The following is a 13,454-nucleotide window of genomic DNA, read 5'->3' on the forward strand; positions in this document are numbered from 1 at the left end:
TTTTAAACAATTGTTTGCCATTAACGGCCCAACAGTAATAAAACAGTTGGCTAACAGTTGGTACCATTACCGGCCCAACTATATGATTTTTTTTCGCGATTTCTTAAATTCACTTTCGCGCTTAAATTGAAAGTGAAAAAGTTATAAATCATGTTTTGAATATTGCTTAATAACAAAGTATAACTTTGCTTTTTAATATTTAATTTTCTATCTAATAGTGATTGTTTGTATATCAGATTTTACCAAACAGTACTACTGTCGACACACAAAATATTGAATTATTTATTGATAACTTAGTTGAATACAAAAAAAAGAACAAATTTTTTACACTTTTATTTCCAGACCGTTAAAGAAAAATATTTACAAATAAAGAACTAAAAATATTCTATTATTGTAGTTAATATTATTAAAGGTTTGAAACTAATATTGGCAACTTTAATTAAAAACAATATTGTAAAACGCTAATATTTAAAAACGTGGCGATTTATTAGATAATTATTAATAATAAAAAAAAAATTAGATTTATAAATAAAATCAAGAAAAATAAGCTTTTATAAATTTTCAAAAGAAAATAATAACTAAATATTCTTTTCATTGATTAACTGCAACTGATTTTTTATAACCTTGCTTTTCGTCTGTCTATTTATTCGCCCATCTCCTTGATCATTTGCGCCCTGAAACCATCTTGAAACCATCGGGTAAATATCTTTATCCTTGGAATTAAGATACTGAACTCTTACTGCTGCTAAAAGAATAAAATGAAAATAAATTTAAAAACTCAATTTATTTTTTGTTTAAATATAAATTATTTTTAAGTTATTTTTAAGCTCTTATACGTATACTTTGCAAATCAAGAATTACATTAACTGGTTAGCAGTTTTAAAAATATGTGCATATGATAATAAGTTCAAGTCACCAAGGGAGAATATAATATCTTACAAATTCACAACTAATGACAACACTGGCAATTGTCATAAGTACTAACATATTATATTCTTTCTTAGTGTTGTAAACATATTTTTGTAAATATAAAAATACAGTTGACTTTAATAGACTAAAAATTTACATAACTAGTAATACTTACATAGTAAGCACTTTAACACAAAATGATAACATCGCAACTCAACCTTGCCCATTCCAGTAGCTATCATCTTACTTGAAGATCCATTTAGATTACATAAAACGCTAAAATTTTTGGAAAACATGGCTCCCAACACACATCATATGTATTTTGGACGTTCAACTTTACCGCCAATAGAACGCAGATATTCGACCTAAAAACAAATAATGCTACATATTACAACTTTTTTTATTTAAACTATTTTTTCAAAGGTAAATGAAAATGTAATGCGGTATAATATAACTAAGGTATTATTAAATTACCTTTGATAAATTACAATTATAAGACTTATAAAAAAACTTATCTTTGATCTTATAAATTAATAGTTACTAGTTTAAACGCAACCTGAAGACTGCTAGAAACATTATAATACAAAAAATAATTTCAAACTTTATAGAGAGCCATCTCAGATTTCATCTGTATCATAAGGTTAAGCCTCTCCAAATCTTCCTTACTTTCCATTGGAAGGCCAGGGGGAACAACAATATCTTCATTATCCAAAAAACTTTGAACTTCTAAAAACTTATTTTATTGCTCCAGTTCTGTTAATCTTAACTCCAAAGCTGCTAACTTCTCTATAAACATACATAAATAATTAAATAATATTTGATTGCATTTGAATCTTATTGGAAAACTGGTTTCAAAAACACAATCTAGTTTTTAAATTGAAGACATACATGGATAAAGGTGTTATGGAACTCAAATATTTGGAGTTAAAATTTTAAACATTCATGTTATTTATCTCTGTAGGTGAATTGATTGCTGTAAAAATGGTATTCTAGCACATTTTTGTGCTGTGTTATTAAGGCCATGGAAAAGAGCGTTATTTAAAACCTTTATCTGCATAAAAAAGTAGAAATGTGTATTTTTGTAAAATGAAATATGTATTTTTTTAAAGCCTTCATCCATTTATGACTTTAGTTAAAACACAAATTATTTTTTTTTACAAAAAATATAAATAGTTTTCTTTTGTCAATATATGTCAGCATCAAAATCAATGTATGTATGCGTAACACATATACAATGTATAACAAGTAGTAAAACAAAAAAAAACAACAAACAAATAGTTTATCCAAAACCTTACTTTCCTGATCCCCAAAATTTTGAACAGTTTTCTCATAGTTTTCAGAAGTCGAAGTCCCTTTTAATAAAATGCTATAATTATATGCATTATATGAATATATATATATATACATATATATATATATATATATATATATATATATATATATATATATATATATATATATATATATATATATATATATAAATGTTATATATGCTTAATATGAAATGTATATGTCATATTGTATATGCAATTGCATATACCATTTATTTATATACTGCATATATTATGTCAATATTGTATATGGCATATATTATATGCAATATATACAAAATACATAGGGATGTCTGCCAATATTTTTAGGTGGATTTCTCTGACTTTTCCCTGATATTTTCCTGATCTTCTACCTGTTTTCCTTGATTTAATTTAAAGTTACCCAAATTCAACTTCACAAAAATTGACCTAGATTTGTTTAGAAAAATGCTCTTCAACTGCAAAAATGTAAACAATAATACAACCCACACTAAATGTATCAAGTATTGATACATTTAATATGGGTTGTATAATTGTTTACATTTTTGCAAGTGAAGATTCAAGATTCGCTTGATGCAAGTGAAGTTCATAAAACTATCTGCCAAATAAACTATTATATTACATGTACTATGTACAACTTATTTAAGTTATGTAAGTTTGATGAAGAGCCATTTTCCCTGATTTCTCCCTGATTTTTTTAAAATTCAACCTAATTTTCTTGATTATCCTAGATTTTTTGCAGATATCTGATTTCCCTGACTTTTCCCTGAATTCCCCTGATCTGGCAGACACTCTGTGTATATATATATATATATATATATATATATATATATATATATATATATATATATATATATATATATATATATATATATATATATATATATATATATATATATATATATATATAGATAGATAGATAGATAGATAGATAGATAGATAGATAGATAGATAGATACATACAAACATACATACATATACATACAGAAATACACACATAAACATACTACTATACACGCACATATACATTTTAGCTGTATTTCAACTTTTGATAATAGTTAAAATAGAGCTAAAATGTCTTATACAAATACAACAATGGTTTCATCATAAAAATAAATTGAAAACTCAACCAATGTTAAAAATTATATCTGAATGTGTCACTAATGGATAAATGTAAAATATTTCTACTTACCAGCGTAACGGTTATATTAAGAGGTGTACGAGAGTTTGAGTTTAAAAGTTTAATTAAAGGGTAGAAAAAGCGTTTGAAAAAAAAAAAAATGATAAAAAGCTTCAAACTAAACTAACTCTATTGAATAGTTTTAATCAATGAATGAATCTATTTGAATAATTTTAATAATTAGTCGCATGGTCTAAGTGAATATATTTATAATATACATTTACAAACTTACGGGGAACTTTTACGATCCAAAAACACGCGGTATACAGTCGGTTAATGGTTGGCGAGAAATGCCAACAGTTAGCCAACTGTAGCCAATACTGGCCCATGAGTTGGACCAACTAAAGCGTGTTTACTGGGTTCGCCTATGTTGTAGCGTTGCTTAGTCCTGATTATTTGCAAGATCCTTCTTGCATTGAACAATATAACATTGCATTCTGCTGTTCAAATAAGAATAATTATGGTTACTTGGTTCCATTGTATGTTTTGGAGATCTCCAGTTTACCAAAATATATGGGTTTAATTCAATATGTTGATTGCAGGTACATTTTATCCTTAGGATCCATTGAATTTTTGTTTCTTTTTTCTAATTGCGCCGTTAGCCTTTGTAATCTTTTTTAATTATTATTATCATTATTCGCGAGAAGAATTAATTAAACATTCTATGACATCATCGCAAATTAATTTTAATTTAGCAACCGAGTATTAATTAACAAACGTCTGCGTTATGGAACATTTTGAAAACGAAGCAATATTCGAAATCTATTGTTCGTTTATAATTATTCTAGAAAATTTAAAATTGTTTTGTTGTTATGTAGCATAAACATTTCGGAACAAAGTTACTTGTTAATAAAAACTTGTTGATCAACTTGTTTTCTTGAATCTTGTTTAGACCACCAAATATTGACTTAATTAAGAGGGCATACAAAGCTGTGTCTGGCTCGATGTCTTTGACTATATCAACCGGAATAAGAAGAGTTAGTAAAGCCGCTGAGAACAATAAGACATCAGAGGACACAAAATAATCCATCCAAAGTTAAGATATTGCCCCAAAAAAAAACTCATCCCAAAACGCAAATAAAATGAGCGATTGCGCCACTATTCTCCAAAATTTCGCAAAAAATAAAAAAATATCTTGTTTCGGTTTCCATATTAATCTCAAAGTACTTTTTTTATGGAAAATATTTATAAGTTAGCAAAAAATTTATAAGTTTTTACAAAGTAATATTCAAATTACAATGTGCCTTAAAAATTTTGCAGCTTTTTTAAAAAAACTTCACTTATATGAAAAATAAACGAAAACAACAAATAAAATGAAATATTTTTTAAATGACATTTTTTGGTTACAATTCAAAGAATTAAAAAAATAATGATAATGTTGCTTTTTTATTTATAAAGTGCATGAGTTTAATTGCTTAACGTTTCTCAATTGATATTTAAATTACGTTTCTCACGTGGTATTTTATAACGGTTTTAAATGTCATGTTTAAGCAACGGTTCAAAATGTAAATTCAAAAATTATTTTAACCTTTTTGAACACGAAACTTGAATCTAGAATATGATTTGTTTTTTGTTTTTTTAACTTCTTTCTGTGAAATCCAGATAACAAAGTAATTTTAATTTTTAGAATTTCCAATTGATTTTCCTAACAAGGAATTTTCTTGCCAGGAATTTTTCCGCTTTTCAGGCTTTTTTTGCAGGACATTATCCCTCCCCCTTCCTTTTTAATTTAAGAAAGGTTTTTTTTTTCTTTTTGTTTAAATAAATTTAATTAAATATTGCAAATATATGAAAAGCTAACGTTTTAATCATTTGATTAGTTATCTATCTTATGGCCTCGCAATCCCATTCTTCAGACATAGAAGTATTTGAAGGTACAAATAATAAACATATGTTCAGTATGTTGAGGCAACAAGATAGACAACTAATATAGTAATTGTAAGAAGCGTTATTCGCTGGACGTGAGATATTACGATCCTATTGATGTGGTTGAGTAAGTTATAAAAACCCAGAAGTCGAGCATGTACTATTACTATGGACCTTTGCTTACCCTTTAGAGATCTCTTTCACCATCAGAAGCTATATGGACTTAGATCAATTAAAGAAAATGACATGCAGATAGTTCCATCTGTTAATGGTTTTTTCTACGATAAAGAGGTAGTTTCTGGAATTAGATCTCTTTGCATTGAATTGGCATGGGCACTTAGATCATTTTGGTGCAAAAAATATATTTTTCACTTTTTTGGCACTTAGATCACTTAGCTCCACCACGCCTCATTTGTATTATAACAATATAAAGTATTTTTATATCGGAGTTCAATTTACTTTTATTCGACAACTAAATACCAAATAAAAACACCACAAATTAAACATCTCATCTTTTTTTCTTTTCGCACGAACAATTAATTTAGTTATCATCATTATATTCTGAAGTACAGTTTTTCTATTACCAAATAATGAATTGGCACTCACTGTTCAAGATATCAAGCAACTTGTATTAGTTTAGCTGTAAATCTGTCTTGATCCTTTAAGATTGCTTCTCACCTGGTAACAACTGTGGCTATATTCCATTTGTCCACCAATGTTGCAGTAATATAATTCTGTATATTTGTTACAGGATGGATAGATAAAGCAACGGCGATACTTCACTTATCAATTAACTTGGAGTAGACATTGTTCATTAATCATTTTATCGGTTGATTTCTTTTGTTTTTGGTGTTTGCTTCTTGTAAAAACAGACCATAACTGCGAAGCTTTCTTAGCGTAGGTAACTCCTACGCAAGAAGAGCTTTTCCGGGATCCTATTTACTCAGAAAGCTTTGATTCCGCTTTTCTTTCTTGTTTTTGATGACATTGATTCTGCAATTATTAAATACAGAGTCTGATAATTTGCGAACCAAAAGCGTTAATGTTGCTTTGTTGAAGGAATTTTTTATATAACTGTGCGTAATAATAAGTAAATTTATCATGTGATTTTTTTAATTGAATTTATCGAAACCAAAGTGAGTTGGTGAAAGTAGCAGTATGCGTTTACGAAATGCTTGTATGCAACACATTGCAGGTTTTGCAACAAATTTATTGTACCATAACCACTTTTGTTCTTCAAAATGTTTGCAGTTCGAAAAAGGTCATCAAGTATATATGCAAATATGTCTACAAAGGCTCAGATTAAGCATTGCTTGAAGTTGTTGGGGACAGCAGTTTGGATAATGTCCATGTTTATTAGACTGGGCGCTACATTAGTAGCAGTGAAGCAGTATGACGAATTCTGGGATTTTCTATTCGTGACAGAAATCCTGCTGTCATTTACTTCAATTTTCTTTTAGAAAATGGACCGAGAGTCTACTTTCGTAAGGGAGAAAACCTTGCACAAAGGTTGCAGAAACCTTTATATCATCTTTTTCCGTCTGTGCCGACAGGCCAAGTTTGCAAAAACTCTGCTTTATCTTTATGTACTCATGTACTACACTTGGAATACAATTGGAAAAAAATGGCAGCGCAGAAAACAAGGTAACACTCTTGGTTGTGTTAACACATTCCATCAAGGTGTAGCTCCAGAGAATAACTACCTTGAGGCACTTCGAATTATCAATGACACAGTTTTCAAAAAGCCTGCCAGCAATGAGGCATGCTGAAATTTGACTTCACTTGTTTGACTGTTTTCAAGAGGCAGCTCTTTGCAGGTCACCTGCAAGATTACGGGAATTTTTCGTAATTATTCTCACTTGCTACAAATCTGCATAAGCACGTAAGCTATGGGAAAACCATAAAGAAAATATATTATAAGACATATTCCTTCTTGCAAGAAGGTAAACCAATAATGACTCGCTCAATTTCACACCGTACCTTTTTAACATGGGTCATCCAAGTCAGAGTCTCTCATCCAGATAAAAGTCAGTCTACCAGATTATTGCCAAACTCCTTTCTGCATATGCTTTGTCATGCCCAGAGTGAATTACCAAAGTGGCACTTTGCAATTCACTAATTAAATAGACATTATATGATAGAGCCAAACTAGAATAGGAGGTGGCGTCAAAAAAAAAAAAAATCAATTGAAATCAATCCTGTTTCATACCAGTAAGTTGGATACAATGAGCTTCTCTCTCCACCCCCTTATTTTTATTACAGATATAAAAGATCGTCGTCCAAAATTAGACAAACGTTTTACGCATAATTTTAATAAAGTACGTAAATATATACTCATGCATGAGATTCTTAGTTTTAGGGGGTTAATGATATGAGTATTGACGTCTTTTAGAACGCTTATTTTTTGGATCAAGTTGTAAACAATTACGTAGTTTGATAATAGCAAAAAATTTTAATACTTAAAATTAAAAAGAATAATAACATCTAGTTGATAAACGAATGTAATTTAGGCTGGCTGGCATTTATTTTCTTGATGCCCCATATGGGACTGGCAAGACTTTTGTCACAACACGCTCCTGGCAAAAGCTAGAAGCATTGGTGCTAGTACACTTGCTAAAGTTATTTCAGGCATTGCTGCCACTTTTCTGAGTGGAGGGCGTATAGTCCATTTAATTTTTAAGTTGTCTTTTTAGCAATATGGAGAAGAAGTTCCAGTTAGCAATATGACTGCAGACTCTTGAGATGGTAGGTTTCTCAGAGAGGCAAAGCTCATTTTGTGGGATGAGTGCACCATGGTCAACAAGGCCAATTTAAAAGCATTTGGCAGACTTTTGCGTGATCTGAGAACAAGGCTCAATCACACAAGGCTGCAGGGATCAACCAGCTCCATACTTCTTATATGGGTAATTTTAAGTTGCTTGCTAAAGAGTTGGATTTGGCAGGAATCTCTACGTCTTTGCTTTAAATGGAAAAAGCAGCAAATACTGTCTGCTCTTACAACAGCATGAGTCAGCACAAGAAGTTATCTTCTTTAATGAAGTGCTTTACATCAATATAGGTCTGCTTTCGCCAAAGTGTTTTTCTCAAATGAGAAGTGTTCTAAATCACCTTTTTAAAGAGAAAGTGTTTTTCTCCGTTAAGAAATTTTCAACAAGAAAATTATTTTCGTCAAAAGAAAATAATTTTCATTTTGAAAATTTTAGTTATTTTTTTAACTGATGTTGCCACAAAGAATGCGCTGATAAGTAATTTTTTTTATTCGCAAGACAAGTTATTCAAAGCTGTCCGCATAACAAATGAGATACCTATACGAGCCGTCAGATTAATTTATAATAGCACTTACAACCAAAAACACCGAGTGTGCAACTTTAGCATCTTTGTTAAAATACAACCGGGGCATCTTTACTTACATACAATGTCAGCTGAGATTAGCACAATACCTTTTAGGCCTTTGCACATGTTTGGAGCTATAATTCAGATGTTTTTCTTCCGATAAACATTGCCTTGCCATCATAAAGATTTCTTATTTGTCAGTAAAATGAGTTACTTAACATATAAAAGTATTCCCTGACAATAAACAATTAGTATTTAATAAATTTGTTGTAGTACTTAGATATTAAACATTAATGAGAGACAATTGCACTACTAAAAGTGTTGTGAACAATGAGACAAATAAAAAACAAAAAACTACAGGGTGTAAAAGTGCAGTTTATCTTAACATTAAAAAATCCAGTTTTGTTAATTTATAAATTTTTTAAAAATTATTAAATTATTGCTAATTAGAAAATTATAAAATGGGAGATGCAGATGTTGAGATGCTTGAACAAAGCTCTTCTTCAACGTTAGTGAAAGATAAAAAGCGTTTTGAAGTCAAAAAGGTTCATCTTTTACTAAGACAATATAGTATTTTCCATTTATTAACATAGAACTTAATCATTACTTATCAGTGCTATTTATTGTTGAAATATGAAGAAAAATTATTCTGATCTTTTTCTCATTTCAATGATTTTGATTTCAAACACCCTAGAAGATTTGTGAATGTCATGTTAATAGGTTCATTTGATAATATCTATAAGCTATGCTCATAATTAATTTTAAGTTACTGTTTTGAAGTTATGTAAATAAATATTTATTTTTTAGTGGAATGCAGTTGCCTTGTGGGCATGGGGTGAGAATATTGATTGAGAAAGTATGATTGAAGCTTTAGAAGAAAATATTTTATATTTAAATTTGATGTAAAGGCATCTGGTTTTAGATATTGTGGTTGATAACTGTGCTATTTGCAGAAATCATATTATGGACTTATGTAAGTTTTTCCTTTTCTCTTTTAGACTTTTTTTAGTTTTTAATCTCTGATATTTAAAATAGACCTTTTTTCAAAAATTTCCATATATAAAGCCAGTGAACTAACTTATCGACATTTTAGTTCACATAAGATCAAAGGATTGCAATTAGTAATCTGATATGTGTTTGTATTATGGCTGTGGAAAATAGTAAGTTGTGTTAATCAAACTAAATGAAAATAAATGTAGCATAAATATATATGAACATGAATATGTTGCTAAAATGATGCATAATCCAGCTACATCTTAATGAAAGAACACAATAAAGTTATGTTAGTTTTATTTCTATGATATTAAAAGACTTGAAATAAGTAAAGGAGCAATAAAGATTTAAAAAAACAAACTAAATTGATATTTGAAATTGAAATTTAAGTCCTCTAATGGGATGAGTAATTCTGTTTTGAAGATAACAAATAATGACGAAACATTTCTGTTTAAAAATATATGTTACAAGTTTGAATTTCTTGAACAACTTTTTTTCATAACTTTTTAATATTATGATTTTACCTTGATTATTTTATTTGCTGTATTATTTTTTGATAATAGGTATTGAATGCCAAGCTAATCAAGCTTCTGTTTCCAGTGAAGATTGTACAGTTGCTTGGGGTGTTTGTAATGTACATAAATTATTTGATATTTTGATATAAGCTTACTTTAGAACAGGTTTGGAATTTGCACTTACCATAAGTTAATGAGTTACCAATTCAATTTTTGACTGGTGTTTTTCAAAGAGTTTAAGTAATATCAATAATAACATAGTGCAAGTTTGTTTTTGCATAATTTTTTTATAAAAAATTTTTTTTTGAAAAAAAAAAGATAATAAAAATAAAACATAAATAATAGGTCATTCTTAAAATCTTTTACAAAATAACCTAACTTCAAACTTTAAAAACTAAACAATATGATAATAATTTTCTTAATGTCTTTTAACACAAATCTATTTAGCATGCCTTCCACTTTCATTGTATTTCAAGGTGGTTAAAAACACGCCAAGTGTGCCCATTAGATAACAGAGAATGGGAATTACAAAAGTAAGTTTTTAGATAAAAATTCTGTACATGTCTTATGGTTTTTTCAGAGTTGCAGGGTTTGTAAAGTATTTAAAAACAGTTTTGTGTTTCTAAACAAAAGTCTGTAAAAATAATATAAATAATAGATAAGTTTATTATTAGAAACTGTTATGATGATGTAAACAAACTACTTTTTTACAATGTAGCAATAAGATACTTAGGTTCAATAAGTAAAAACTGTCTAATAATTTAATGTAATATGCTTTTATCTGGATCAAATGTACATGCTGTATATAGTATGTGAGTAATTTATTACATGCACTCTTTTGTTTTCAGATATGGTCGATAGGATATCACTTTCAATCGATCATCAAAGTTACTTTAATAGTCATTTACCTCCAATGATCTTGTTGGTGTACTAATTTCAAAACGTTTGAAGGTTTGAATGCTGTTCATACATTTTCTGGTTGCTGACGTCAGTGAACGTTAAAAATGTAAAAACTTTTGTTTATGAAGAATAAATCGTAGTATTTATGAAAGCAGCACTCGTTTTTTGGAATGTTTGTCTCACGCTTTGAACTTGATTATTTTGGCGCTGAGTATAAAAATAACAACAAAAATGTTGTATCATCGTTTTTATATGCAATTTGTGGAAATCCCCTTTTTATTTAATATATGTGGACTTTAATGTACTAAAGCATTCGGTAAATCTAATTAAAATGAAGTTGGCAGTGGTGGTAAGTTGAACCTTCGATATTACTCTTTGTGTTCCTGACTTGTTCTTCTCATTTACAACTGTTTTCTTTCTGAAAAACTTAATACCTGGAGAGAAGAACATTTTCTTTATAACTTTATTAGATCTTAAAAAATGGTTCTACTACCTGATAATTAAAAGTAATAGTTCAACTTCACATTAAATAAGATTTGATGAAACAATTTGTGAAAGTGAAGAGATGTTGAATGTTTTAAGTATTTATGTGAAATATTCAGAAGCCAAACTAAAAGAAGAGGTTTTCCTAACATTCATAAAATGATGTTCGATTTCAACTTTAAAACAAACGTGACTTCAGAGAAGTAGGAGACCTGCATATCATCTAAGCAAGTCCACTTAAAGTCCACTACTCCCATCTTGACTTTTCCCGTGACACCTTAGGTAATATGAAGATCAGGGTGAGTAGTTTTACCCGAAACGTTACCAGGGACGGCGGAATCTCAATATTATGGGTGATTACTGCTGTCATTTTACCAAGAACATCAGAATGCATCAAGTCACAGAATATGATAAATGCTTAAATATATATATCGATTTCAATATATGGTATGTTTAGATAAGTAAAGTATGCAATTAAAAGTACAATATCATTTAGGTATTATATTTTTTTTATATAGCATTTTTTGCATAATTTATGTTTTACATCTCATTTTTTAACAATAATTTTGTGTTTAAAAAAATGATAACTATGATTTATTTAATAAATAGTTAAAAATTTTGTTTGTTGTCTTAACTCTTCCGTAGGTGGCATCTCCTCCACACATTTTTAGGGCTGGCTTTCAAATTTGGCGAGAAAAAAAGATGCTCCGACATCAACTTCATTGACCTTATGAACCCTCCAGAGGTCCCTTGCTACACAAAAATTGTAGTTAATGTCAGGAACAAAATGGTGAATTAAATAAAAGTTTATTAGAAATTCATTTAACTGTTATTTTGAAACTTGATCTAATATGGAAATTTTTTTATTCTGATACAGTAAAGTTTGGATTATTTATGAACATTAATAAACATTTTTTTCTTTCCCGTTCGTGAACCAATCAATCCAAACAAGATTTGCTGGAGCTGCAATCAAATAGTTGCGTCCTTAGTTCTACGGCTAGAAACATTGATAGAAGCATATCAGCAAGATACTAGTACTATCATTCTGTTTCAACATCACTTCCATTTCAGTAATTATCTCAGCTCATAAGATCCCTACTATCCGCTGAGCAGTTATGTTTTTTATAATGTGGGGCAAGATATAACACCGTGATTCTGTTATAAAGAGATTCTACTAGTATAATGATTTATTTGAAAAAAATCTACACATTTGTTAACCAATAGATTAAAACATTTTATTCAATGTTGCTGATTTTTTGTAAATTAAATATTTTTATTTTTACTTTGTAAACTGTACGTTGCTCGAAGCTTTTTTTTTTTACTCAACTCCAAACGTTCAACCTATTATTAAAGTTTGAAAGTGATGTCATTTATTATCAGATGAGTAACTCTAAATCTACTCAATAAATTTCAATAAAAAACTAAATATAGTTTTTTACTGGGAATCTGTTTTGAATGTTTAAAAACCTTTAAATTGAAAAGCTATCTATTGAACACGGTGAAGTTCAGCACCCTTTAATCGTTATTACTCAAAAGCTACTAAACATATTTCTGTAACTTTTTTCCACAATGAAGCTTATATACAATTTGATTGTTTTGGTGATTAAATATTGGTTATCATTGTTATTGGGTTGAAAAAATATTAAATCAAGAAAAAGTTTTGGAAGTTTTTCTTTAAAATTCCTCTTTATCACAAGTTTACATTTTAAAATTGACAGATGTTGCTCGATCTTCCGTTGGATTCATTTTGTGGCAATTTTAAGAAAAGTGGTCATTCAAAAGAAAAGCAGGAAGGGGATAAATGGAAGGATTTATATAAGAAAAGCAGGAAGGGGGATAAATGGAAGGATTTATATAAGAAAAGGCAAAATCGATCATTTGTTCCATAACGTTACACCCGTGCCAGCAGCAGAGAGAACTTGTAATAGAATTAGAATGCAGACAAGCTTTGATAGGAAAACTCAA

General features: G+C 29.0%; 1 protein-coding gene and 1 long non-coding RNA gene across 6 annotated transcripts; one reads left to right on the forward strand and one right to left on the reverse strand.

Moving 5' to 3' along the window:
• Window positions 1–498: 498 nt before the first annotated feature.
• On the reverse strand, window positions 499–3,991 carry LOC149892324 (uncharacterized). Of its 4 annotated transcripts, none has more exons than XR_016450347.1 (5): window positions 3,632–3,991; window positions 2,205–2,261; window positions 1,511–1,695; window positions 1,085–1,274; window positions 499–745 (listed from the first exon to the last, which is right to left on the reverse strand). It is a non-coding gene; the product is annotated as an uncharacterized LOC149892324 (long non-coding RNA). The 4 variants fall into 4 exon arrangements; XR_016450350.1 differs by lacking the exon at window positions 3,632–3,991 and adding an exon at window positions 3,412–3,625 and having other exon boundaries at window positions 504–745; XR_016450349.1 differs by having other exon boundaries at window positions 505–745; window positions 2,205–2,275; window positions 3,632–3,949.
• A 4,992-nt stretch (window positions 3,992–8,983) lies between these two features.
• LOC145183258 (RING-box protein 1-like) lies at window positions 8,984–12,789 on the forward strand. 2 transcript variants are annotated; one of them, XM_090079951.1, is made up of 7 exons: window positions 8,984–9,143; window positions 9,406–9,433; window positions 9,521–9,571; window positions 10,155–10,225; window positions 10,554–10,639; window positions 10,955–11,985; window positions 12,135–12,789. In XM_090079951.1, exons 1-6 carry the CDS (start codon window positions 9,060–9,062, stop codon window positions 10,965–10,967), a joined length of 333 nt encoding a protein of 110 aa, XP_089936077.1. In that variant the 5' UTR covers window positions 8,984–9,059; the 3' UTR covers window positions 10,968–11,985; window positions 12,135–12,789. The 2 variants fall into 2 exon arrangements, with proteins under 2 accessions (XP_089936077.1, XP_089936078.1); XM_090079952.1 differs by having other exon boundaries at window positions 10,955–11,936.
• The last annotated feature ends 665 nt before the right edge of the window (window positions 12,790–13,454 follow it).

The sequence above is a fragment of the Hydra viridissima genome, unplaced genomic scaffold (genome assembly GCF_058129835.1).
Source record: "Hydra viridissima isolate aposymbiotic clone 2 unplaced genomic scaffold, HvirCarnegie_v1 scaffold_2, whole genome shotgun sequence".
Lineage (NCBI taxonomy): Eukaryota > Metazoa > Cnidaria > Hydrozoa > Anthoathecata > Hydridae > Hydra > Hydra viridissima.